This window comes from Onychostoma macrolepis, chromosome 05 (assembly GCF_012432095.1).
Source record: "Onychostoma macrolepis isolate SWU-2019 chromosome 05, ASM1243209v1, whole genome shotgun sequence".
Classification (NCBI taxonomy): domain Eukaryota; kingdom Metazoa; phylum Chordata; class Actinopteri; order Cypriniformes; family Cyprinidae; genus Onychostoma; species Onychostoma macrolepis.
In genome coordinates this window covers 40,770,409-40,798,085 of record NC_081159.1, presented here as the reverse complement: position 1 = coordinate 40,798,085, position 27,677 = coordinate 40,770,409, and the positions used below count along the sequence as shown (strand labels likewise).

The 27,677-nt window shown below is 35.5% G+C and overlaps 1 protein-coding gene across 4 annotated transcripts in view; it reads left to right on the top strand.

Moving 5' to 3' along the window:
* The window catches only part of unc5ca (unc-5 netrin receptor Ca), a 148,695-nt gene that overhangs the window by 83,776 nt on the left and 37,242 nt on the right, over positions 1–27,677 (top strand). For all 4 annotated transcript variants that reach the window (XM_058777217.1, XM_058777218.1, XM_058777215.1 and 1 more), the window contains 2 exons: positions 14,401–14,581; positions 26,295–26,462. In XM_058777217.1, the coding sequence (XP_058633200.1) occupies positions 14,401–14,581; positions 26,295–26,462 (349 nt within the window). The remainder of the gene's footprint in view (positions 1–14,400; positions 14,582–26,294; positions 26,463–27,677) is intronic.

Below are 27,677 nucleotides of genomic sequence, written 5' to 3'. Positions count from 1 at the left end.
TGATGTCATCGAATGAAACTGAAACATCAAATGAAGCAGACTTTAATGTTCTCAGTTTCATATACAGATAGATAGATAGACAGACAGACAGACAATTATTCATCTGTTATTCTATTTCTCAGCTCCATCAATGTGCATCTGTAGGATTTTTTCATCCAGCAGTTGAAAATCGTGTGTCTAATAATTTCGAAAAATAATTTGTGATTTGAGGAATTGTTCTTGTCTGAGAAGAAAAACTAATAGTGATGCTTGTCTAAGCAAACACCAGTAATTAATAGCAGATTTAATGCACTTATCACATGAGACAACAGTGTCCAGTGTGTGTGTGTGTGTGTGTGTGTGTGTGTGAAAGGTATATATAGCTTTGGGCCTCAGTGACATGCTCCGATGGCCCAGTTCTGTCTGTTCTCCAGCCCCCAACCCTCCCTCAGTCTGTGTGTGTGTGTGTGTGTGTGTGTGTGTGTGTGTAAGAAAGATAAATTTCCCATCCGCCCAACTGCGCGGAGGAATGTTTCCGCTCTTGCGTCTTTATTTAAGTCGGCAGCAGAACTTTGATGGCAATACAAAAGAAACAGACAGAACGACTTTATCTGCTGAAATATTCACGCAGCCATTTGCTCTTCAGAAACACACGCTCAGATCTCACACACTCTTCTCCGACCTGAGTAGGAACAGGAAGCTGATCAGAGATCAGAGTGTCGGGATCAGAATATAAGGAGCTTTATGACAAAAAAGGAGATTTGAGGGCTGTTCTCTCAATGGAAGACTTGCATACTGCACAGTATACACTGAAAAATATCTACGTTGTTGTCACATGACATTACATAAAATTTTATTTAAAAACCTTTTTCTTTATTATTTTGATAACATTTTGCTGAATTAGTTGTTGTTCACAATCTACTACATGCTTTTTGTCGTCTGATATAATACTTTATACTTTTTTTAGCAAATAAAAGGCGTTTTAGTGTAATTGTACAAACGTCCACCTTTAGCTTGTGGTTAACGTGTTTTTTTTTGTGCTGTGAAATCTTTCTTGATCTTTAAAGTAAACAGAAGAATAACTTTTATATTATTAGTAATATTTCAGGATGAAAACGTATTAAACAGGATTATCCATACATCATTTCTTATAAAAACCATGCTAAAATGTAAGTATCAATTATGATCAGACTTTTGAGAAACGTTTATTTGTTTATTTATCTCTCAATCATCACTTTATTGTTTTGCATTATATGTTTTGAAACTACAGAACTAAATATTTGAATATCATCTTACTAACACATTATTGGCAGATATAGAGTGATGACTTATATTTCTATGCATTTTATGTAAGTAGTCTGCTATACTGTTATAGAGATCTCATTGAATTATTACAAGCATTACATCAGAATTTCATCTTACTTTTTGGCCATATAAATATCAGCAGCTGCACCAAATTACATATTTTTGCTTGGTTTGAGCCTCTGAATAAAATTGAGGTGTTTTTTTCCTCATATAGTATGAGCTCCATATTCTCACTATATCATACTATATGAGCCATAAAAGCCTGATATATCAAATATGATATGCAACAAAACACACTAATAGATTTTCTTTTATATTTTGTCTAAAGGTTCAATAAACTGTTCCAGTTTTTATGAATTTTCTTCTTATTATTTCATATGTCAGGTTGGTTAAGTACCTTTACAGGGCTATTTTCATGTCAGAAATAAAACTGATAGTTTAATCTAATTGCAAATTAAATAATGAATGTAATATAGGAAAATTTGTGATTTTTTTTTCTGGTTTATCCGTCACACTAGAAACAGTAGGTCAAGTCAAGCACACTGCATTGTGGGATACAGATATGGATACAAAGCGTTTGTGTGTGTGTGTGTGTGTGTAGGCTTGTCAACTGGTAGTTTCACTGACTTAATTAACAACAGCAATTGTGCCAATTATGTTAATGAGACTGCTAATGCCAAGCAGTCAATAACACAGACTTACTGTGTGTGTGTGTGTGTGTGTGTGTGTGTGTGTGTGTGTGTGTGTGTGGTGTTTGTATAATGTTGTTATCATGTCAGTTTAGTGTGTTTGAGAGTGCTGAGTGGTTGTTACACTAGTAATCTACTGACACAGATGATTATAGAAACACAATAAATACAGAAACACAAATATATTACACAAATGTTGGGACGGTTTTTAAAATTTGAATTAAATGAAAACTAAAAGACTTTCAAATCACATGAGCCAATATTTTATTCACAGTAGAACATAGATAACATAACAAATGTTTAAACTGAGAAATTTTACAATTTTATGCACAAATGGTTAATTTCAAATTTGATGCCTGCTACAGGCATGTTTACCATGGTGTAGCATCTCCTCTTCTTTTCAAAACAGTTTGAAGACATCTGGGCATCAAGGTTATGAGTTTCTGGAGTTTTGATGTTGGAATTTGGTCCCATTCTTGCCTGATATAGGTTTCCAGCTGCTGAAGAGTTCGTGGTCATCTTTGACATATTCTTCGTTTAATGATTTGCCAAATGTTCTGTATAGGTGAAAGATCTGGACTGCAGGCAGGTCAGCACCCGGACTCTTCTACTACGAAGTCATGCTGTTGTAATAGCTGCAGTATTACTCCCTTTCCACCAAGGCAGTTCCAGTGCTAGTTCGGAGCCAGAGCCTAGTTTCAAACTGGTTCTTTGTCTTTCGACACCCAAAGCACCAGCTCTGAACCAGGAAAAGCGGTTCGTAAGTAGCACCAAAACATTGCTGGGCTAGAAGGAAGAACCGCTTGCGTCAGGGGCTGGGGACGGGGTTACCGTGACCAACAAGACGAACAGAAACTTTGGACCGCCATATTTGAAATAGCAGCTAAACACGAACACGTTGGATTCGACGTGTTTGGATGCCGATGTAGGTTCGCAAAGCCATGAACATCAATAGCAACGCAATGTCCGCCATTGTTGATAGTTTGTTTAGGCTTGTTCGGGATGGATCGGCGCTGCGTGGACCGGTCAGTGCGAGGCATCGGGGTGCTGGGGTAACGACTGGAAAGCAGACGGCTCTTTATGCTTCTGGATCGCTCTCGCGGTGCTTTAGTGTGTTGTGTGTCGATCGATCGATCGATTTGTCTGCGTGGCGCCGATGCACCTTGAACAAATCTGTTGTGTTTGGCACTGCCGTGGCCGCGCTAGTGAAATGAAACATGAAACGTATTGTGACGTAAGACCTGGCTCTGTATTGGCTCTCTAGCCTGTGGAAAAGCAACCAGTTCTTAAAGGGCTTGCCAGTTGAACCAACTAAGAACCGGCAATAGCACTGGCTCTGAACTAGCACCTGGTTCCTGCTGGTGGAAAGGGGGTATATGTGGTTTTGCATTATCCTGCTGAAATACACGTTGTCTGGAGGGCATATGTTGCTCTAAAACCTTTATATACCTTTCAGCATTCATAGTGCCTTCCAAAACATGCAAGCTGCCCATACTGTATGCACTTATGCACCCCCATACCATCAGAGATGTTGGCTTTTGAACTGAACGCTGATAACACGCTGGAAGGTCTCCTTCCTCTTTAGCCCGGAGGACACGGCGTCCATGATTTCCAACAAGAATGTCAAATTTGGACTCATCTGACCATAGAATACTTTTCCACTTTGAAACAGTCCATCTTAAATGAGCCTTGGCCCACAGGACACGACGGCGCTTCTGGACCATGTTCACATATGGCTTCCTTTTTGCATGATAGAGCTTTAGTTGGCATCTGCAGATGGCACGGCGGATTGTGTTTACCAACAGTGGTTTCTGGAAGTATTCCTGGGCCCATTTAGTAATGTCAATGACAGAATCATGCAGATGAGTGATGCAGTGTCGTCTGAGGGCCTGAAGACCACGGGCATCCAACAAAGGTCTTCAGCCTTGTCCCTTACGCAAAGAGATTTCTCCAGTTTCTCTGAATCTTTTGATGATGTCATGCACTGTAGATGATGAGATTTGCAAAGCCTTTGCAATTTGATGTTAAGGAACGTTGTTTTTAAAGTATTCCACAATCTTTTTACGAACTCTTTCACAGATTGGAGAGCCTCTGCCCATCTTTACTTCTTAGAGACTCTGCCTCTCTAAGACATCGCTTTTATGTTGCAGACCTGATGTCAATTAACTTAATTAGTTGCTAGATGTTCTCCCAGCTGAATCTTTTCAAAATTTCTTACTTTTTCAGGCCTTTGTTGCCCCCGTGCCAACTTTTTTGAGACCTGCAGCAGGCATCAAATTTGAGCTCATTTAGTGGATAAAAGTGTAAAATATCTCAGTTTAAACATTTGTTATGTTCTCTATGTTCTATTGTGAATAAAATATTGGCTCATGTGATTTGAAAGTCTTTTAGTTTTCATTTGATTCAAATTTAAAACGTCCCAACATTTCCGGAATTCGGGTTGTACCATAATAAAACAGAAATTAAATACATTTGTTAAACACATAGTCACTGTTGGATTTTGTATACATTCAAATAGTTGGTTTTTCAAGAGTCCTGGCTTTAGGTTTAGGTAGACCGTTTGCTGGTCTACAAGTTATACAAATTAAAGTTGACCTGGTAGCCAGTTGAGCTGTTTTCAACATTGATGATACTAAGAGCAGCAAATCAGCATATTAGAATGATTTCTGCAGGATCATGTGACACTGAAGACTGGAGCAATGATGCTGAAAATTCAGCTTTGATCACAGGAATAAATTACATTTTAAAATATATTACATTAGAAAACTTAGTAAAATTAGTTATTTTACATTGTAATAATATTCCATAATATTAATATTCCAGGGTTATGGGAAAAAATGCTTCTGGATTTAAATAATTTTCCTTTCATATATTTCTGCATGTCATTTTTGGTAATAGTAGGATTCATTTCCCAGTGATGTTTGAATGAATGTTTTGTTTCTCTAAGAAGTTCATGAAAAGAGTTCATCCAGCTGAGAGAATTCCAGGGCGGATCTCTCTGTCTGTTCTCTGTGAAAATAGAAAAATCTTTTCACAGCGTTCCTCAAATATCTGTGTGACACACACACACACACACACACACACCTCGGCCTGCAGACGACACTGCTGGAGGAGGCTGTCAGCCGGGGCGTCTGATCACAAAAAGATGAAAGAGACATAAACTGATTCTACTTTTACTATCTTTCTTTCTGTAGATACAAAAGAAATCAGCTCAATGTGGCCTGGCATGAAAACACATTATTTCCAGATGATCCAATATGATTTATCACGATTAATTCAGAAGAGATACTGTAGCAGATCAAACTAAGAAAAGCATAAAGGCATAGTTCACAAATAAAAGAGTGAAATTTTCACTAAAATGAAAAATCTGTCATAATTTATTCACCCTCTTGTCATTCCCAGCTTGTATGACTTTCTTTCTTCCATGAAACACAGGCTGTGTGTGTGTGTGTGTGTGTGTGTGTGTGTGTGTGCGTGTGCGTGTGCGCGTTTCATCTACTGTGCTTGTTTGAGCTCAAGGTGAGAGTAAATTCCAGGTGTACGTAATAACAGCATTGGCTTGTGCTTCATATCCTCCACTGCTAGAGTTTTATTAGATGTCAAAATACAGTCTGAATATTGACACCTGCAGGATGAACACTGATGTGGCTATGTTTATTCTATAGAGAGATAGAAAGGTTTGCTGTGAACTCAGATGTCAAATTGGACACAAGTCTGCAGATAATATACACAACAATTCAAAGGTTTGGGGTCAGTAGGATTTTTTCTTTTATTTATCATACATCAAGATTTCAGTTAATTGCTGTTATTTGTATTCTTTCCTTTCATCAAAGAATCCAGAAAAAAAATGTATCACAATTTCCTCAACTGTTTTCAACATTGCTAATAATAAGAAATATTTCTTGAGCAGCAAATCAGCATATTAGAATGATTTCTGAACAAACGTGACACTGAAGGCTAGAGTGATGCTGAAAATTCAGCTTTGCATCATAAATAAATTACATTTTAAAATACATTACAAAAGAAAACAGTAATTTAAAATTGTGATAATATTTCGTAATATTTCAGTTCAGTTTAATGTATTTTTGATCAAATAAATACAGTCTTGGTGATAGGGCTGGGCGATATGACCTAAAATCAAAACCTCGATTAACTGAACACTTTACCTTGATTACGATTATTGAAGGTTTATATATATATATATATATATATATATATATATATATAATTGTGTAAAATTTGTAAAAAAAAATTGCCCTCATAGTTCATTAAAGGTTTGCACTGTAAATATACTCAACTATTAAAGGTGTATTTCTGTTCAGCACACTGTATTTTTGATCAAATCTTGCCAACCCTAAATAATAATAATAATATGCATATATGTAAATATGCATTTTTTATTTATTTAGTTTTTGCTTAAAATTCTTCATTGTAATATTCATTTATTTATTTATGCCTTTTTGGCTTGATACTAATATAAATATCTATTTTAAATGTGATATAAAATATGATATAAATTAGTAAATATGTTTTTTTCACTACACCTATGCTACCACTACTGTGTTCAGTTATGATTGGCTAGTTCTGTCATTCGGATTGGCAAGCTTAGATGCAGATGAAAGCTTGCATTTTCCATCCTTGTGTTGTGCTTAATATTTCATCTTCTATACTAGCACTTCTATACTGAGTGCAAGGCAAATATCATGCATTTTACATAATCTAGGTGGAAGTCGTAGCCGAGGTGGATTATTCCTCTCATTACACCCAAACTCTCCATCAGTTTCTTCAGTCTTCTGCATGAAGACTTCCACAGCATTGCTGAATGAAGCGGTTCAGGTGTGTGAGATTACAGTAGCTGCGCTGCACACGCTGATCATCAGCACGATCGCTGAATGCGCTGCATAATTCACGATAGCCCACTTTGCACAGATGTAGAGCTCTTCAGTGGCGTTGGTGAGTTCTTACAGGCCTCTGCTGGGAGCTCAGCTTCATGTACCTTCACTGAAGCCTATATATCACAGCCACCCACTTCATTTCCCCTATGGAGTGTTCCTTGATTGCGAGGGCTCGACGCCGCTTACTTGAATCCACAACAAGACTGTGTGCAATCTTCAGAGCTCATGAAAGGACGCAGCTTTCCTTTCTGAAGAGATGTGGGTTTAAAAAGGTTTAGGACACTTCCGAATTAGAGGTGTTATTGTGTTTTTGGGCCTCGCACACCTGGAGTTCTGCGGAGAAGATCTTCAGCAAATATTTAAATGAGATTTCTGTGGTATTGCTGGCAGCGTGTGTGTTTATATGGGAGAATAAAACAACCTCAGATTTCACTGATAGTCTTCAAATACCTTCATTCCAGGATGCAAAATTCAGAATTGAAGAATCGTCTCCCTTTCAATTCATGAGAGTGAATTTGAATTGAATTGGCCGTGACACACAGGACAGTAATTGGAATCTGAAATGGAATGACAGAAAGAGAAATAGCTTACTGAATTGCTTAATTTGTTACATCTTATGACATCTATATGTCTGTCTAGCTTTCTGTGCACCCATCCTTGTATAAATCCTTTCTGTTTCACAAAAGGTTCTTTGTGGCGAAAGAAGGTTCTTCAGATTATAAAAAGGTAAGAAAGAGATGGTTCTTTAAAGAACCTTTGACTGAATGGTTCTTTGTAGAACCAAAAATGGTTCTTATATGGCATCGCTGTGATGACCCTTTTAAGCACTTTTATTTTTAAGAGTGAACTCCTGAAAAACAGCCCTAATCACCATTATGCCATTATCACTCCTCCATCAAGCTTTACAGTTGGCACAATGCAGTCAGGCAGGTAATGTGATTCGACCCTCGACCGAACAGGTTTCCACTGCTCCAGAGTCCAGTGGCCGCTGCTTTACACTACTTTATCCAACGTTTGGCATTGTATTTGGTGATGTGTGGCTTACATGCAACTGGAAACTCATTCATAAAGCTCCCTCCTCACAGTTTTTGTTAATGCCAGTGGAAGTTTGCCAACAGCGTTGGTGGCACCATGGGCCAGATTTACTAACACACTGAAAAAAATGGTACAACATTTTTTTAAGTCAAGTGATTGCAAACTATTTATTTTAGCTACATTTAAATAAAAAAAAAAAATTGAAAGTTAGTCAACTAAATTTGTTTATTTAAATGTAGCAAAAATAAATTATAAAATAAATTGAGTAAATTCAATTAATCATTTTTTTCAGTGCTGCAAACCATCTTTTGGCGTTAAAATAGTACTGTCAAGATTTGCTAAAGACGCGCATGAAGAATTAGCGCTGAAAAGGCATGGACACAGTTATTTTTGTGCCTGACCTTATTCATATGCATTTGTATTAGTTTCCCTTTCAGATGGAAAATTTATGGGAGGGGAGTGTTAAAATAAATCGAGCAATGCGATTTACTAACGTTTGCAGTCATCAAATGACTGGTATTTGCGCCAATATTTAACGCCCAAAAAAGCATGTCTTAAACTATTTTGCGCCTGTGTCATAAGTAGATCACCCTCACCTGATGAGCATCGGCTCTGTTTATTGGCGATTACACTAATTTGTGCTGCACTCGGGTTATTGCATTTGTTTGAGATGTTGCATCTGTGTTCTTTAATTTGCACAGTGTCAGTAAATCACCCGCAGAAATTTCTGCGCTATTTTGGAATTGCGCTTTCGTGCTAATTCAGCACACAGTAACCTGCTCTGTGACTTTACATGATCTTCTGCTGCTGCTGTTCCTAAACGCTTCCACTTTCCAATAACACCACAGGTGACCGTTGAATATTTAACAGGGATGAAATTTCACGAACTGAATGACCCATTTTTTCACAAATGTTTGTAAATGTAAATCTAGTAATAGCAGTGAACATATCTTCTAAAATACAAGTCGCGTTTTTTATCATCTGAAACATGCTGCGACTTATATTCCAAAGCGACTCATACAATACATTTAACATCAAGCAAGCAAAATATGTGTGCCCACATTCGTATTGGTGCAGAATGAGAGATGCGTATAGCCTAGCACATTTCACACAGGCTACTAGTTCACTTTTTTGTTTATTTTATATTTACAATGTAGTTTTAATCCAAAATGATGCATGCGCTAATGGAGTGAACAGGAATCAAGATCATGCAACAGAGCTGCACGCACTCTCCCTCGCTCTCTCTCACTGCATCAAGTAACTTTAGTAACCTGTGCATTGTTTTACTTACTTGCTTTTGACACATCCGATCTAACGACACACTTTCCAGTTGTGTCTGAGAAAGGGATATTTTTTTCAGACAAGCTTAATATACTCTGCGTGCTCTGCTTATCAGCTCTCGCACATCAACTATACAGGCGTGAATATTGAACATTTAACATTATTAATTATACACATGTACTTCACAGACATCCTTAATCTCTAATAACTCCATTCTGCTCTTTGTTTGTTCTGGTATTGATGTTTCTTTGTCTGGACATCGAGTACAGGACCGCAGTATTGGGCATGATACCAGTATCAGTGCATCCCTACTTCAAAGTAACGCCATTAATGTTGTTTAAAGCTTCAGAAAAGCACACGTGCACATTTACACATTCACCAGTTTCCCAACCTTCAGATCAATATATTCCGTCCTAAATAAAAACTTCTTCTTGATGGAGGAGAGTGTTTATTTTAAAAATCAAATATCCATCACCTACACACACGGACGCATAAACACACACATCTATTCTGGCATGAAGAAAAAGCAATTATCTGAGAGATATTTAAATATTTCACAAAACTTCCCGATTGGTTTTGCTTTCAACCTGTGTGTTTGTTTGTGTGTGTTTGGTTGTTGATTCTGCGTTTGCCCAGTGGGCACAGGAACTCTGTTCTGGCGGTAAACACCAAGAGGAGAAAATGAGCAGGTGCGTGAAGAGCGTCTCTCTGCCTCTTTCATCCTGATCAGCAGACGAGTCCCTGCAGAGAGAAATCAGGCCGTCCAGAAACAGCCGTGATTGGGCCGAATGTGAGCTTAACAGAGACACGGCTGGACGAGATAAGGACCAAATGTCAGTCACGCTCATAGAGAGAGCACTACAAACATGCGGTTTACACACGGGTGAGCGTGCACTACTCGTCCAAAGTTTGGACACACTTTTATTCAGTGAGTTTTTTAGAATAAGTCATCAAAACGACATTCTTATGTCTCCTGAAGAAAATATGAGTGGTCTGGCCTCTCCTTGAATTCAAGTCATTTTTAGCCTATTTTCTCATCCGTCAGACATCAAATTGCCTGTCTGATCACTAATGTAACAGCACAACTCTCCACAGCAGCACACATGATTTGAGTAATCATTGATGTCTGGAACACAAATGATATGGAATGAGTAACCACAACAAAGTTTACATTTTATGGTTAGGGGTGTGTATTACTTTTTCAGCCTTAATTCTGATGCTGCTTAACAAGCATTAGCCTGCTATGAAATAACACAGATAGAATTTATGGTTTAGATGCTTAGCAGTATTGAAGTAGTCCTCATACGTACAGGCATCTTTTCTTTCATTATCTGCTCTAACTCATCCTTAATTCAGCTTGGTAAAGTAATTCATACTGAAGCACAGCTTATTTAGACACAATTTATGATTATTATCCTGAACTAAAACTAATACTAAAACCATTAAAAATATTACTTGAAATAAACATTAACTGAAATAAAATCATGCTAACATGTTTATAAACTTATGAACTTAACTATAAACTTATTTCAGCTAGCTGCCAAGGCAAGTTTACGTACTAAAATGACTAAATAAATCATTAAACTAAAACTTAATAAAATATATATATATACTGTATATATATATATATATATATATAAAAACTATAATAATATATCTAAAATATACTAAAGTAACACTGGGTTACAAACTAATTTCATGCAAAACCTGCATGCAAACTTTTTACTAGTAGTCCATGTGTTGTGGGGTCCAAATGTCTGAGGCCACTAGTAAAAATGCATCTATTTACATTATTGTCTAATTTAATATATACATTTAATTTATTTATTTTTAATTTTTTTTTATCAGCATTGCAAATTGAGTGATAATTTGGATTGAAAAATGAACAAGCTTTTGTGAATTTCTCAATATTTGGTATATATTTACAGTATTTATTATTATAGTTTTGGTTCATATCTTGAATTGGATTTTATTTTTAAATTTCCTCTTTTCATTTTTATTTTAGTTGAAGCTTTTGTCATTTTTATTATTATTATTATCATTTTATTAAAAAAATAATGTCTATATATATAGTTTTTTTTGTTATTTTAGTACTTGATAAATGTTGCCTTGGCAACTAGCTGGAGTAATATTTTATTTTATTTCAGTTAATGTTTATTTTATAAGTACTTAAGCAATGAAAATAAAATATTAAAAATTTATGGAATTTATTAAGTTTTAGTTTGAATCTATAGTTAACGATAAAAACTCTGGCCATTAAAAGGGGTCACATGAACAATATTGCTCATTTACTTATAGTACAGTTGTTTAGTGATCTATAAGTAGTGCAGAATCTGAAACACGTATCCTTCATTTTACATTCAGCAGTTTTTCTCCTTTTTTCCCACTGTTGTACGTGTGCACTCATGTTTTACATCTACAGAACCGTGTACGCTGTTTTCCGAGCTCGAAACAGGCGGAGTTGTAGATGAATATTTGAAACAGGTTCTCTAACAAGCACAGCGGGATGACAATACAAGCATATTGAGAACAACTATCACATTCAAGTTTAATGACATGGGTATGGCAGAGGTATTACAATTTGAAGGTGGTTTATGAGGACACTGCCTATGTTTCCTGTAAGGGGTAGGTTTAAGTGTAGGGTTGGTGTAGGGCAATAGCACATACAGTTTGTACAGTATAAAAACCATTACGCCTATGGAGAGTCCCCGTAAACCACAAATACCAACGTGTGTGTGTGTGTGTGTGTGTGTGTGTGTGTGAAACCGTGGGACCCTGAAGGTACGGAAGCATATGTGTAGAAAAATTCAATTTGAAATGTAATATGCAAAATGGCAATGTACTGTATTTCTGTATTTAAATTTGCATTTTCCCATTCATATGTTCAACATTTAGTGCAAAATAAAAATTTAATTATATAATTCAAACGTCATATATGTAAGTGTCAATGCATTTAAGAAAAATAAAAGACATTTAAATCACCATTTTGCTACACTTTTGCTGCACCTTTGGCTCAGAATGCATTTTGAAACTCTCATTGCATTTTGCTACAATTATCACGCGGTATCACGATGAAAATGCAATCCCAAGTGTCCTACCCCTAAGTCTAAATGCATTTAGGAAAAACAGCATTTAAATGATCATTTTGCTACAGTTTTTGCTTGGACATGTTAAACATATCTAATCAATTTGGGTAATACATTTTCATTTTAATTTTGCAACTTATGAAGCTTTAAAATATTTTTTTAATTTGCATATTAAAACTAGTGTAGAAAATGGCAAATTCAAATTATATAAGTGAATTTTCATTTTGCACTAAATGTTGCACATATGAATGGGAAAATGTAAATTTAAGTACAGAAATATATTGCCATTTTACATGTTGCATTGCCATTTTGCATAATACATTTCAAATTGAATTTAGCTACACATATGCTTCCATATGAAGGAGCTCATTTTCTGATAATGCTATTGCAGAAAGATGTGTGCGTGTGTGGAGGTGACAATAGCACCGAATTCAGTAATCTGAGGGTTTAGTTTGACAACTGGGAGTTGGGTTACCTTTGCCAGATGTAATGAGGTAAAATTCATAGGGAAGTGTGCATGCATGCGCGAGTGCTAATGTGTGCGGTGCGTTTGTCACAGCTGGAGTGCGTGAGCAGCTGATTGGGTGAGTTTCCCTCCTGCTGAGCCAATGAGAGGGTGATATTTTTACCCTATTCCCTCCAGACGAGCTCTCAGCATCCTCCAGGTACACCGCTGTGACACATTTACACACGCAAACACAAACGTCTGCGTCTCGCTCGCCTGATTGACATGCTGTAGTGTTAATGCATCAGATGTATATGTGAAGAGCTTGTAATGTGAAGGCTACTTTCCTGTTGAGCGGCAGGGCTAATGACTTTTCAACTGTTTCTGCATTTGGAGAAATATGTGTGGAGAATCTCTGTTGTAAAAGCTAGTGAGCTGCCTAACTAGGCAGCATTTAAAGGCATCATTGACTTGGCTGTTCCAAACTTTAGGCAGCATAATGACACCGCCCTGTAAGAAACCTCATTTCGGACCAATTTTGAGGCAGCAATGCGTATTATTGTGAAATATTATTACAATTTGAAATCGCTGATTTTTATTTGAATATTTATTCAAATATTTATTAATATTTATTATTACTGTGATCAAAGCTGAATTTTCAGCATCATTACTCCAGCCTTCAGTGTCACACGATCCTTCAGAAATCATTGGAATATGATGATTTGCTGCTCAAGAAACATTTCTTATTATTGTCAATACTGAAAACAGTTGTGCTACTTCAGATTTTTGTGGAATTGATCGATTTAATTAATAACAGTATTAATTTGAACTATTTTGAATGGTGGTAGTGTGTCTGTGTATAAACATACACACACACACACTCACATACAGGTACGTAACATATAAACATATACATACATGTTTCATTCAGTATTTCATTGCATTGTTAAAAAATTATCCACTTAAAATTGACTATTTTATCCAATATTTATGTGCTTAGAGTTTTTTTTGACTAATTTGATTAAAAACTGTTATTCTGAATGAAGGCAAATCATTTTTTATTTTATTTATTTATTGTAGTATATCTTATAATTTATGTAAAATTCAAAATATGCAGATCCTCTTTAGACTTGCATTAAAAATTTGTAAGAAAAAGACAGCCAGCAACAGTTGATTGGTCGAGATGTGATTGGTCATTAATGTATTTAGGGCGGGGCTTAGTGAAGGGTCAGATGTGTATTGAACTGTCTGCCGTTCAAATTCCTTTGATTTTGTGACGTCCTCGAGATGCTCTTTAAGCTAAACCAGCAGCCACTTCCTGTTTCTGCCTCAAAGTTTTATGAAGATATTGGCAGGCCACTTTTGTGATTAAACTCTGTCTAAAAATATCCTCACAAGTCTTTTGCCTGCATGCAATTTCCTTTTAATGTCTCCACAATGTTCTTTTTCTAAAATGTGTGCTATCGTTTTACAAAATTGCTCAAGCTCTGAGTCAGTGCTGCCCTGAGGAGTTAGCTTTGAAGCTAATTAAAACGTTTGATAATTTCAGACGCATAGGCGGATGAATGCGTGTACGGAGCAGATATTGCATGAGGACGTCCTGATATTACGTGTCCCAGAACGGCCCATCAGGTGCAGCCATATGGATTTCACTAATGTCATCTCGTCTCTCTGTCTCTGTGCAGGTGGAATGGCTGAAGAACGAAGAGATTATTGATCCTGCAGATGATCGGAATTTCTACATCACCATCGATCATAACCTGATCATCAAACAGGCGCGGCTTTCTGACACCGCTAACTACACCTGCGTCGCTAAGAACATCGTTGCTAAGAGACGAAGCACTACGGCTACAGTGATCGTCTATGGTGAGTTTGGTGTTACTTGTGTTGTTTAATCTAACAATTAATTAGTATAAAATGTAAAATGAATGATAAAATATTACTTAAAAATAAAAACAATGAAATCACAAACCATGTCTAAAAAAGTCCAAAAAGTATAGCCATAATAGTACAAATAGACGGAAAGTTACAAAGAAGGTCGCAGACTGTGAAGGTGAAAAAGACAACAAAAAAGCAAATGTGAGATAAAAACAATTAGGAGATAAAAATAACTTCTTTTTTTCTCATTTGCTTCATAGTTTTACATTAAAATTAAAGTTAATATTAAATTGAATTAACATATAATAATAATAATAATATTAATTATATAATACAATATAATGATTATATAATATAATACATAATATTAATTTAAAGTAAAAATATTCAAATAAACACATGTAATATTAAATCAATATTTTATTTTAACATTTGTCAAATTAAAATGAACAAATTTTACGATAAAAATTGACAATACATTTTAAAAATATATATTTTAATTACTTTACCTGCATGTAACTGACACCAGACAACCGTGAACATGTGAATGTGTTAAATTATTGAAATATTAACTAGAGTATATACAGTACATGCATATATATATATATAATATATTAAATATTAAATTATATTATATTAAATTATATTATATTAAAAATTTCAACATACACTTCACACACTAGTTTCAACCAGACTAATTGACTGATTTTTGAGGTTTCATTTGTTGTGTGATTTCTGAATAAATTTAAAGAATATATATACATAGAATTTTTATATTGTTATTTTTGTGACATATACAGTGAGGAAAATAAGTATTTGAACACCCTGCTATTTTGCAAGTTCTCCCACTTAGAAATCATGGAGGGTCTGAAATTGTCATCGTGGGTGCATGTCCACTGTGAGAGACATAATCTAAAAAAAATCCAGAAATCACAATGTATGATTTTTAACTATTTATTTGTATGATACAGCTGCAAATAAGTATTTGAACACCTGAGAAAATCAATGTTAATATTTGGTACAGTAGCCTTTGTTTGCAATTACAGAGGTCAAACGTTTCCTGTAGTTTTCACCAGGTTTGCACACACTGCAGGAGGGATTTTGGCCCTCCTCCACACAGATCTTCTCTAGATCAGTCAGGTTTCTGGCTTTGAGCTCCCTCAAAGATTCTCTATTGGGTTTAGGTCTGGAGACTGGCTAGGCCATGCCAGAACCTTGATATGCTTCTTACAGAGCCACTCCTTGGTTATCCTGGCTGTGTGCTTGGTCATTGTCATGTTGGAAGACCCAGCCTCGACCCATCTTCAATGCTCTAACTGAGGGAAGGAGGTTGTTCCCAAAATCTGCAATACATGGCCCCGGTCATCCTCTCCTTAATACAGTGCAGTCGCCCTGTCCCATGTGCAGAAAAACACCCCAAAGCATGATGCTACCACCCCATGCTTCACAGTAGGGATGGTGTTCTTGGGATGGTACTCATCATTCTTCTTCCTCCAAACACGTTTAGTGGAATTATGACCAAAAGTTCTATTTTGGTCTCATCTGACCACATGACTTTCTCCCATGACTCCTCTGGATCATCCAAATGGTCATTGGCAAACTTAAGTCGGGCCTGGACATGTGCTGGTTTAAGCAGGGGAACCTTCCGTGCCATGCATGATTTCAAACCATGGCGTCTTAGTGTATTACCAACAGTAACCTTGGAAGCGGTGGTCCCAGCTCTTTTCAGGTCATTGACCAGCTCCTCCCGTGTAGTTCTGGGCTGATTTCTCACCTTTCTTAGGATCATTGAGACCCCACGAGGTGAGATCTTGCATGGAGCCCCAGTTCGAGGGAGATTGACAGTCATGTTTAGCTTCTTCCATTTTCTAATGATTGCTCCAACAGTGGACCTTTTTCACCAAGCTGCTTGGCAATTTCCCGTAGCCCTTTCCAGCCTTGTGGAGGTGTACAATTTTGTCTCTAGTGTCTTTGGACAGCTCTTTGGTCTTGGCCATGTTAGTAGTTGGATTCTTACTGATTGTATGGGGTGGACAGGTGTCTTTATGCAGCTAACGACCTCAAACAGGTGCATCTAATTTAGGATAATAAATGGAGTGGAGGTGGACATTTTAAAGGCAGACTAACAGGTCTTTGAGGGTCAGAATTCTAGCTGATAGACAGGTGTTCAAATACTTATTTGCAGCTGTATCATACAAATAAATAGTTAAAAAATCATACATTGTGATTTCTGGATTTTTTTTTTTTAGATTATGTCTCTCACAGTGGACATGCACCTACGATGATAATTTCAGACCCCTCCATGATTTCTAAGTGGGAGAACTTGCAAAATAGCAGGGTGTTCAAATATTTATTTTCCTCACTGTATGTGTGTTTTAATACTATGATGAATATGGTTTTGAACGTTTGTTTGACTATTTTGATTTGTCTGACCGTTTTGATTTGTGCTTATTCAGTGATTTACATTTACATTTACATTTAATCATTTAGCAGACGCTTTTATCCAAAGCGACGTACAAATGAGAACAATAGAAGCAGTCAGACCATCGAGAGTGCAGCAGTATACAAGTGCCATGACAAGTCTCAGTTAGTCCAGCACAATAGACGTAGCTAGTTTTTTTTTTTTTTTTTAATAATAGATAGACATAATAGGTAAGTGTTAGTATTAGTATTAGTTGGTGAGGTGCAGGCGAAAAAGATGTGTCTTTAGATGGTTTTTGAAAATGGCTAAAGACTCAGCTGTTCGAATTGAGATCGGGAGGTCATTCCACCAGATGGGCACAGTCCAGGAAAAGGTCCGTGAGAGAGATTTGGTACCTCTTTGTGAACGCAAGCTTCTGCAGTGATAAATTCAATGATAAATTAGTCAATAGTTAATAAAAGTATTAAATTATTTGTTTAAAATATAGCGGATTATCAAAGCAGGGGTGGAGCTTAAAGCAGACTGAATGATTGGAGGATTCATTTTTATTAACCATTAAAATAAAAAATTAAACATATGCACATACGAATTGTTCACAATAAGATCTATAATATGCATTTAGAAAGTAGATACAGTGAGTTTTCTTTTCATGCCCATTTAAAAAGAACCAATAAACACTTGTGTAACCAGCGGCTTGTGAGCTTCAGTTTCTGGGAAGGTTTTTTTTTTTTTTTTGGCAAGCTTGACCACGGTCAAGTGGGAGAAGAGCTTTCATAAAATTCATTAAAAAGTTTCCAGCTTGTAATTATAAGTTTGACGAAGACATGAATGAACCTTTTTTTACTAACTGGAAACTCATAATTACTGTAATTTCGACAGGGTGTGAATGCATCATTACAGCACTTGCAACTTCTTTTTCTTCTTCTTTTCAACACCTTGAAGCAATTAATTTAACAAAAACAGCTTGTACAAACTCCATTCAAAAGTTGTTTTGTAGATCATTTCAGTCTTATGTGTATTGTGTGTTTTGTTTTGAATTTTTTTTAAGCTATACTGGAACTTAAAATAGAAATGTAGCATTACATTTGGAAAATTTCCATTTGACTTATTTTGTTACGGTGCTTGCCTATATTTGCATACTGAAATATGATTGTTTATTAATTTTCTATATTATATATTGTATATATTTTTTTCTCTCAGTTTCTTTCACTGTCATTTTACATAAAAATAGGGTACAAATTGGTAATCGCAACAAAACTCTTATTCTTTGGGGAGAAGATGATTACATATGTTAGTTAAACTGGTTAAACCAGAGTTATAATATAGATAACTATAAACTGTTACATAAAATAAACATGAACTAAAATAGAATAAAATATAAAAAGAACTTTTATTTCAGCTTGCTTCCAAAGCAACATTTCTAATTTGTAACTTGATGTACTAAAATAATTCAAACTAAAATTAAAACAGAAATAAAAATAAATAGAACTGTATAGACCTGTTTAAAAAAAACAAAATAATTCAATCAAAAATTCAGATTATTAATAATAATAATAATAGAATCTACTAAAATTATTCTTTGTCAAATATAAAATGAATGTCATAAAATGCTGCTTTTATTCCAAAAAATTGTGACACACAGCAATCAACATAATTCTGACACTTTCTACAGCTTGTCAGGAAGTGAATAATCTCTTTCAATTTCCACGGACTTTGCATGATTTTTGCTGTGGAGTATATTATTACAGCACATGTAAAATTACAGCTTGACCTCCTGAGGTGGACGAATACCATTTTCTGAAGGCAAAGCACCTCCTTTCACTAACCCTTAGTTTAGAAAAGAACCAAAGCTGACTTTTTCAAAGATTTGAGCTGTAATTTGTACCCAATTTACCCAAGTGCTTTCACCTCTTTTCTTTGGAAGCATTTCCCTCAATCCTCTCCATTGTACTTAATATCCCTCATAATACCAGGTCCAGCTGTGATAAATTGCTGCATGGTCTGTTCAGATGTGTTTTAGCGGTGACTCATAGTCTGTCTCATGCACACAACTTTGCAAAAAGCCCTTCAGATTTTCACCCGTCCTTCACATTAACAATGCACACTTCCCAGCCTCCTCAATGATTTTATTTGTATTAAAGTATTTTAAGTCTTCTGCAAAATACTGCAGATATATATATATATTTTTTTTATTAAAACCAAAAGCCTTTAGTTTATGGTACAGCCTTAAAGCATGATTTGCTAAAAGCTATTTTAATATTGTATAATATATTAGAAGTTATATAATTTTTATTTATGAATTATAATTACACAATATATACTGTATTATATAAAATTGATAATACTAATTTAATCATTTTGAATCATATTTTTCTTATTTGTGTATAGACATATTATATTATATATTAGTACATATATTAGTGTATATAATATTATATATCATATTATATTTTAATACATTGTATATATAATTTTAGTTTTATATAATTTTGAGACTATAAAATACTATATTTGTTTATATATATCTGCTAAAAATTTGTGTAGTCAGGGCACACTATCATACATTAAATTATGTTCATTTTTATCAGTTTCACCCTGAAAAATTCTAAAGATCTCAGGATGTTGTTTGTGCTGAAGTTTGTCTTAATGACACTTTAACAGTTTACATCTCACCTCGCTAATTAATGCACACGTACTATCTGTCAGTCTCATCAAGGAGTTTCACAAAGTATCTCAAACACAGCAAGCACAATCACACAGACACACGTGCAAACAACTTCTGCGTGTGAATAGTGTTCACCGCCTCCTGCTGATGATCAGCCTGACAGGAGCTCTGTGAGTGTGTGTGTGTGTGTGTTTAGCGTCTGTCACTGCACTCACACACATATCAATTACTCCTGCATCTGTAAAACACTCAGTCAGAGCCCAGAGTCGAGCACGTTTCTCGCACCGCTGAACCTTTAATAGCTTGTCATCATTTTGAAAGATAGAAAATGGTCTGTTTTTGCATCTGAAAAGCAAAGCCACTCTATTTCTTGACCTAGATTCTCAAGGCATGAAATCTGTTGTACTCCAAAGTTTTGCAGTTGTGAAGTTGGTCTTCAGTGAAGCACTCGGTGGTTGTAATATTCCTGTATTGTGGGAGCTTCGGTGAATTTGAGTGAATGTTGCTTTCTGAATGAGTATCTGATGTGCTCTGGACTAGTTCTGCTTAGGCAAACACGGCCTGATGTTTTCTGAATGAACATCTCTGAATCTATCTATCTATCTATCTATCTATCTATCTATCTATCTATCTATCTATCTATCTATCGATCTATCTATCTATCTATCTATCTATCTATCTATCTATCTATCTATCTATTGTTCTGTCGTTCAATCCTTCTATCATTCTATCATTCTATCATTCTATCATTCTATCTATCTATCATTCTATTGTTCTGTCGTTCAATCCTTCTATCTATCTATCTATCTATCTATCTATCTATCTATCTATCTATCTATCTATCTATCTATCTATCTATCTATCTATCTATCTATCTATCTATCGTTCAATCCTTCTATCCATCCATCTATCCATCTACCCATCTGTCTATCTATCCATCCATCCATCCATCTATCGTTCTATATATCATTCTATCAGGCCTGTAAACCTATAAGTTTTTTTTTGTCTGTTTGTTTAAAAAAACTTTTTAACTTTTCAGGCTATCATTCAAAGACTCTGTCAGCAGCCTTTGCTTTTCTAGATAAAAATTCAGTTGAATTTCTTGGAATTTGAAATAATTTGAAGTGCCCCTATTATTGGTTATGAAAGGTTCATATTTTGGTTTTGGGAGTCCCCAACAACAGGTTGACATGCATGCAAGGTCAAAAAACACTTTCATTGTCTTATAATAAGCATTTATTTTTACCTTACTTGCTCAACGACTCCCAAGCAATTCGCTCAACGATTCATTTTTCCAAACCCCTCCTTTGCGTGACGCAAAAAGATAGATAGATAATTTGTGGTGATTGGTCGATTGGTCTCATTTTCAGTGCATCATGCCTGCAATGCCAAATAAAGCAGTGTTTGTGAGCGCAGTGTTGTTTTGTGTACAGCGTCAACATGAAACGGCTTGGGATTCTTTTTAAAAACGACTCGTTTCAATGATTCAGAACTTCATACACGGTGCACTTTCAGATTTAAAACTTTACAGGATGTTTTCATTTACTTAGAGCTGTGTTACACACTGCATGAAAGGTCATTTTCAAAATTCCATAATAGGGGCACTTTAAATTCTACTTACATTAAAGGTGCCATAGAATGGAAAACTGTATTTACCTTGGCATAGTTAAATAATAACAGTTCTGTACATGGGAATGACATACCATGAGTCTCAAACACCAATGTTTCCTCCTTCTTATGTAAATCTCCTGCATGAAAAAGACCTCTGAAAAACCGGCGAATCAAAACATAACACCGACTGTGACATCACAGTCGGGATCACTACGCCCCCAACATTTGCATAACGTATACCCGCTCATGTTCTATGCCAGCCGTCAGCCGAAACATCAGAAGTTCTGCAGGTATTGTGAATAAACAAGCGAGGACAACAGTGAAAATGGCAGATCATGGAAATAAACTTTATGTTCCAGGCTGTGCAGGGGATGTGAAGTGCAGGGACGGGTTGGTGTCTGTATTCACAAAGGCATGGAAAGCAAATAACGCGTTCTAATAAAATAACGCGAGCCACTAAAGGGACATGGTTAGCTTGCTAGTGGTAGCCTGTTACATTACAGTACATAAGATTTCACTTACTACATAAACAGAGTAAGGAGAGATGACTGAGGATGATGGCGAATGATTTACAGATCCTGAGCACCACTGACAAGCATCTGTATATAGTACATAGTATAAACAGAGTATGTGCGATCGCGAATCTTGAAAGTGAAAGTGAAACTAAAATGCGATCGTGCATTCAAAAGCAGTTTCAATGACATAATGAATTATATACATATATTAATAGTGGCTCCCTGATGCCCGCATTTTATATACAGTATAATTACTCAACGATATAACTGCGTGAGAAAGTATTGAAATATATATTTTCCTCCCTGTGTTTCCTTCCTGCTGTGTGAGCTACTGAAATGAGCCGCACTGTGAAATAGCCAATCAGAGCAGAACTCAACATTGAGCCGCACTGTGAAACAGCCAATCAGAGCAGAGCTCAACATTATTATTCACGACCCTTTCAAATAAGGTAATAACAGACCATTTCATTGTAGAGATAAATCCTAGGGTTGTAAATGGACATGTAAAACCGTTTCTGGAGATGTTTTGTCCTTACCTAAGCCACATACCTTCTATGTAGATATCAGAGAACAATTTAAAATACTGTATCAATGCATTCTATGGCACCTTTCAATTTTTAATTCAATTCTGTGTCCTGTTTTGTACCTCCATTCAAATTTGAGAATTGATTTGGCATTTAACATGTATTCTCAATGGGATACACTGGGATAAAATAAAATTGACTTGCTTTTACCTTTACAAATCAGTCTAAGTGTACACAGATCCCTAGTTAGGGTGCATTAATCAGAGGAAGAGCTGCGACTGTTGTGAAGACAAGCATTCTCACCTCTCATGGGGTTTTGGTTGCTTTGGTGTCCTGCCTGTTTTCATTGGTAATCTTCACTGATTAAAGGTCTGTGAAAGCGGGACTGTGTGTGTGTGTGTGGGCTTGTCTTAGATGGTATCTGATGCTTAAGAAATGATTTTTCTCCAGTGCTTGTTCCTGTCATCCTCTCCTCCTCATCAAAGTGGATTTAGTGACTCAGTGTTTTGGGGTTTGGTCTTTCCTGAGCGATGTCACGCTTGAGATCAGCTCTCTAATGCTGGGCGTTTAGTTAGCTTTGGCGCAAAACGCAAGTGTGTCAGAGTGTGTTTTTGTGTGTGCGTGTATGTGTGTGTGTGAGTGAGTTTACTGTGGGTTTTAAGTGGTGTGATATTTAGTGGTGTTTGTTAAAACATTGTTGCTCCTACTAAGTGCTTAAGAGATAGTTGAGCCAAAAATGATAATTCTGTCATCATTTACTCGTTTACATTTACATTTATGCATTTTGCATTTGCTAACCCTCTCATGTCGTTCCAAAATTGACTTTCTTTCTTCCCTGAAACACAAAAGAAGATATACATATATATTAATTTTCATTTTATGGTGAACCTTTTAAGGATTTGAACAAACCCCAAACAACTTTGGCAAGTAATTGTCTTGCACATAGCAATGTCTTACAATCTCTTGTTATTTTAGTATTTATACTATTTAAGTATTTATTATAATTTTGAATTAGATTGTAGTTTTATATTTTTATTTATTTTAGTTTTTATTGTTAGTAATTAATGTTTTAGTAACTAATGTATTTGTCATTTTTAGTATTTTTTATTCTATTTATCTTCTTTTTTTTTTTTTTTTTTTTTTAGTACTAATTTTATTTCAGTTACTTGCCAGGCAACATTTATAATTTTCATTTCAAGTTTTATTCCAGATCCGTTTGAATCAAACTGATTTGTAATAGTTTTGGGTTCAGTTTTCGTGAACAATAACAACACTGTCAACAGTTTTCATTCAAATTTTTGTTGAAGTTTTTTAATTTTGTCATGGTTACTAGTTTTTTGTTTTGCATTTGTTTTGCAGTAATTGTATCACTTTGGTAGTTATTTCAGTTAGTTGCCAGAAATTTCTAATTTCTGTTTTTTCACCTTTTTTACAATTAATGAAAACTCATTTTAATAGTTTTTGTTTTATTTTTATCTAACAATAACAACAACCATCCAAATTTGCCATACTTAGGTATGCCCTAGCAACCTCTCAAAGCACCTTAGCAACCATTTAGAACGCCATAGCATCGTGCTGGTGGTGAGTTTTGCAAATTGATTCAGAAAATGTAAAAATCTAGTTTGTGGTTGAAACCTTTTTAATGGTGAGAGACAGAAAGAGAGAGACAGAGCTCTGGAATGAGTCTCGTTCTTTTGGATGTATGGCCTCATAACTCTGAAATGAGAAAGATGGGAAGGAAAAGGAGGAATCTACTTACAGCTAATCTACTCCCTCACAAGAAACCAAAGACACACACACACACAGAGCTGTGGAAAGTGTGTGAGGGGAGTGTGGTAAGTTAATAGCAGCAGAGGGAGTGACACAGTTTAAGAGTTTAAGAGCTTCTGTGTCTTTCTCCGGAAAACTCAGATGGGAAGAGCATCACCTCTCCTCAACACGAGAGTGAAACACTCCTGTGTGTGTGTGTGTGTGTGTGTGTGTGTGTACCTGTTTTTCTATTCAGGTGGGGACTTAAACCTGAATACACACAGATTCATGGGGACTCGTGTCACGGTGGGGGTCTAAATTGAGGTCCCCACGGGTAAACAAGCTAATAAATCACACAGAATTAAGTTTTTTGAAAATCTAAAAATGCCTGTAGTTTCCTGTAAGGGGTAGGTTTAGGTGTAGGGTTGGTGTAGGACAATAGAATATACGGTCTGTACAGTAGAAAAACCATTACGCCTATGGAGAGTCCCCACAAGGATAGCAAACCAGACATGTGTGTGTGTGTGTGTGTGTGAGAGAGAGAGAGAGAGTGCGTGAAGGTAAAAGGATCCGTCAGCTGGAAGATAGACTCTCACATACCAAACACAGCTGCTCACAGCACAGTTCACTTCTGTCTGTTTTCTGCCTTTCACAATATTTGGTTTGTGTCTCTTTTACTCGAATGAGAGCAAAGCAGGAGATGCTTTGAACAAAACTTGATAATCATATTCTCCTGAATGATGTGAGATGTTACAAAGAGCATCAAATGATCGTTGACACTCATTTACTTACCTTGGATTAGACACTTCAATGCACAATCTGAAACATTTCTTTGTCTGAAATATTTTTTGTCAGAACTTTAAAATGCAAAAACTATTTTCTTTATGTATTTTCATGTCAGATTAACATTTTCTCTTGCCATGAGCCATAATTACATTAATTTACTTCCTCAAGAAAAATAGAAATATAATATATAATATAATATAATATAGTATAGTATAAAACTATAAATGTATTAAATACAACACTATCAAATAAACATTTAAATTTAATTTACAATAAAACATATTTAATTTATGAAAAAATATATAAATGAAAATAGAAAAGTTATTGTATTATTATATTATATTATATTATATTATATTATATTATATTATATTATATTATATTATATTATATTATATTATACATTAATATTACACTGCTGTTCAAAGTTTGAGGTCAGTAAGATTTTTTTAATGCAATTGATACTTTTATTCAACAAGAATACATTAGAGTGATCAAAAGTGACAATAAAGATATTTAAATTGTTACAAAAAAATACATTTTAAATAAATGCAGCTCTTTTAACTTTCTATTCATCAAAGAATCCAGTTTTTAAAAATATATTAAAATATAAAACTGTTATTTTAACTTATAATAATATTTCACAATATTGCTGTTTTACTGTATTTTTTGAACAAATAAATGCAGCCTTGGTGAGCATTAAAAAATCTTACCAACCCCAAACTTTCGAAAGGTATTGTTGCATAAATATAGCTGTTTTATTGTTTGTCATGTATTACCTCATAAATATTGTATTTTCAATGCTGAGTGTATGTTTAATTTCTGCACCTTTTCCAGGGGAACTGCTTTCTTCATCGCTCTGCAATGTGAAAGAAATGAAAAACCTTTCTTTGACTAGTAGTAGGAGTACGGAAAGTTTTTTAATACATTTATATTTATTCATTTAGCAGATGCTTTTCAAGGTGACCAAGAAAAGATGCAAAATTCAATGAAAACATATGCAATAAATCATATGGAGTCAACAATATTAACACTATCGCAATATCACAAAAAAGTGTAAAACAGTACAGAAAAACATTTTGAACAACAGAAAGTGGCTTTCAGATGAAAGAGTTTGTGTTCCAGCCATACCAGACAGATAAACCCTAGCTTTATTTGCAAAAATTAAATTAAACTCTTTGAAATCAGCAGTAAAAGGAATATTAGCTGCAGTGACTGACTGTATATGAGTAGAGGATCATGTACAGCCGGTCGTTCATTATCACAAAATAATGGGTTTATTTTGCAGTGTAATATTACAGCGCGTAAGACGGCTGCTTACCAAATAAAAAAGTAAATAGACATGAAATATTGATTTGGGCTGAAATCATTACGTGCGAAGAAAGCGAGTGTGGAGTGATATGAGAGACGTGATTGTGTGTTTCTGCAGTGAACGGCGGCTGGTCCACATGGACAGAGTGGTCGACCTGTAACAGTCGATGTGGGCGGGGCCTTCAGAAACGAACCCGCAGCTGCACCAATCCCGCGCCTCTGAACGGGGGCTCGCCGTGTGACGGACAGGCCATCCAAAAAATCGCCTGCACCTCCGTTTGCACAGGTATACCAATCTACTGAACTTAATTTGATGAGAATGAAAGTGAGGGCGGAGGAACGGAAGTGCATTTGTACACTGAAAAATGTCAAAAAAGGTAGTAGTGAAATTGTGAACAGGCTTTTTGCTTTTATAAAACGGTTATTCCATACCGTTTCCATACACGTAAACAAAGGTGTATGTTTGTAGAGTAATTTACAACATTTTTGAATGCGGCTCAACCAACTCAACCAAGGAACTGTCCGTTTTATAAATTAAATTAAATTATCTGCTATAAATCATATGGAGCATGACTTTACAGTGATCATTATTATATATTTTTATTAAATTATTAAAATTATTTTTATTTTCATATTTTCTCAGTTTAATTTCTGTTCAAGTTTTAGTAATTTTATTATGTGCTTTTGCTATTTTTATTAGTTTTATATATTTTTTTGCTTTATATGTATTATTTTTTCAGTTGTAGTTTTAGTAATTTTAATATTTCATCTTAAAGTTGAACTTCTCATTTACATTTTTCATCTTTAATAATTTAATCTTTTCATTACATTTTATTTCATTGCAATTAACAAGACTAATGTTATTATTTTATTTGCAGTTGTAGTTAACAATATCAAGACTGAATCACAAAAGGAAGTTTTCATGAAGATCTGAGTTTGTAATCATGATACTACTCTGGAACTAATTACGATATTTCCGACATGACGTAAATGCACAGTGAGGTCAGTTCTTAAGCCTGAATGAAACACGATGAAGAATTTGGTTTAGATTTTTTCCTCCATTGACATTTATTCATTTGGCAGTCGCTTTTATCCAAAGTGACTTCCAAATGAAGAATTCCTTCCATAAACAGAAGGATGGAAAATTCACTGTGAGACTACTGAATTACAAGTGAGGAATTCCTTTCATAAAAACTTGATTCTTTTCCAGTCCAGTTTGAGTTCTTCGCCTCTCGATAGCATCAGACAAATGCATCTTTTTCCAGGCCCATCAGTTCAGCTTTCAAGCCAGACACTTCCCCTATACTTTGGCCCCTAGGGGCCCCTAAGGCCCGAGCACATTTCCATTCCCTCCTGCCGGTGAGAGTGAGTTCGCTGTGAAGCAGGTGAGATTAAAGCATCTGCAGGCAGCAGGAGAGATGCCACAGTCACACGCTAATGACTGACCCACATACTGCAGCCGCTCTCCTGTGACACAATCCACAGACTACACCAGAGCAGA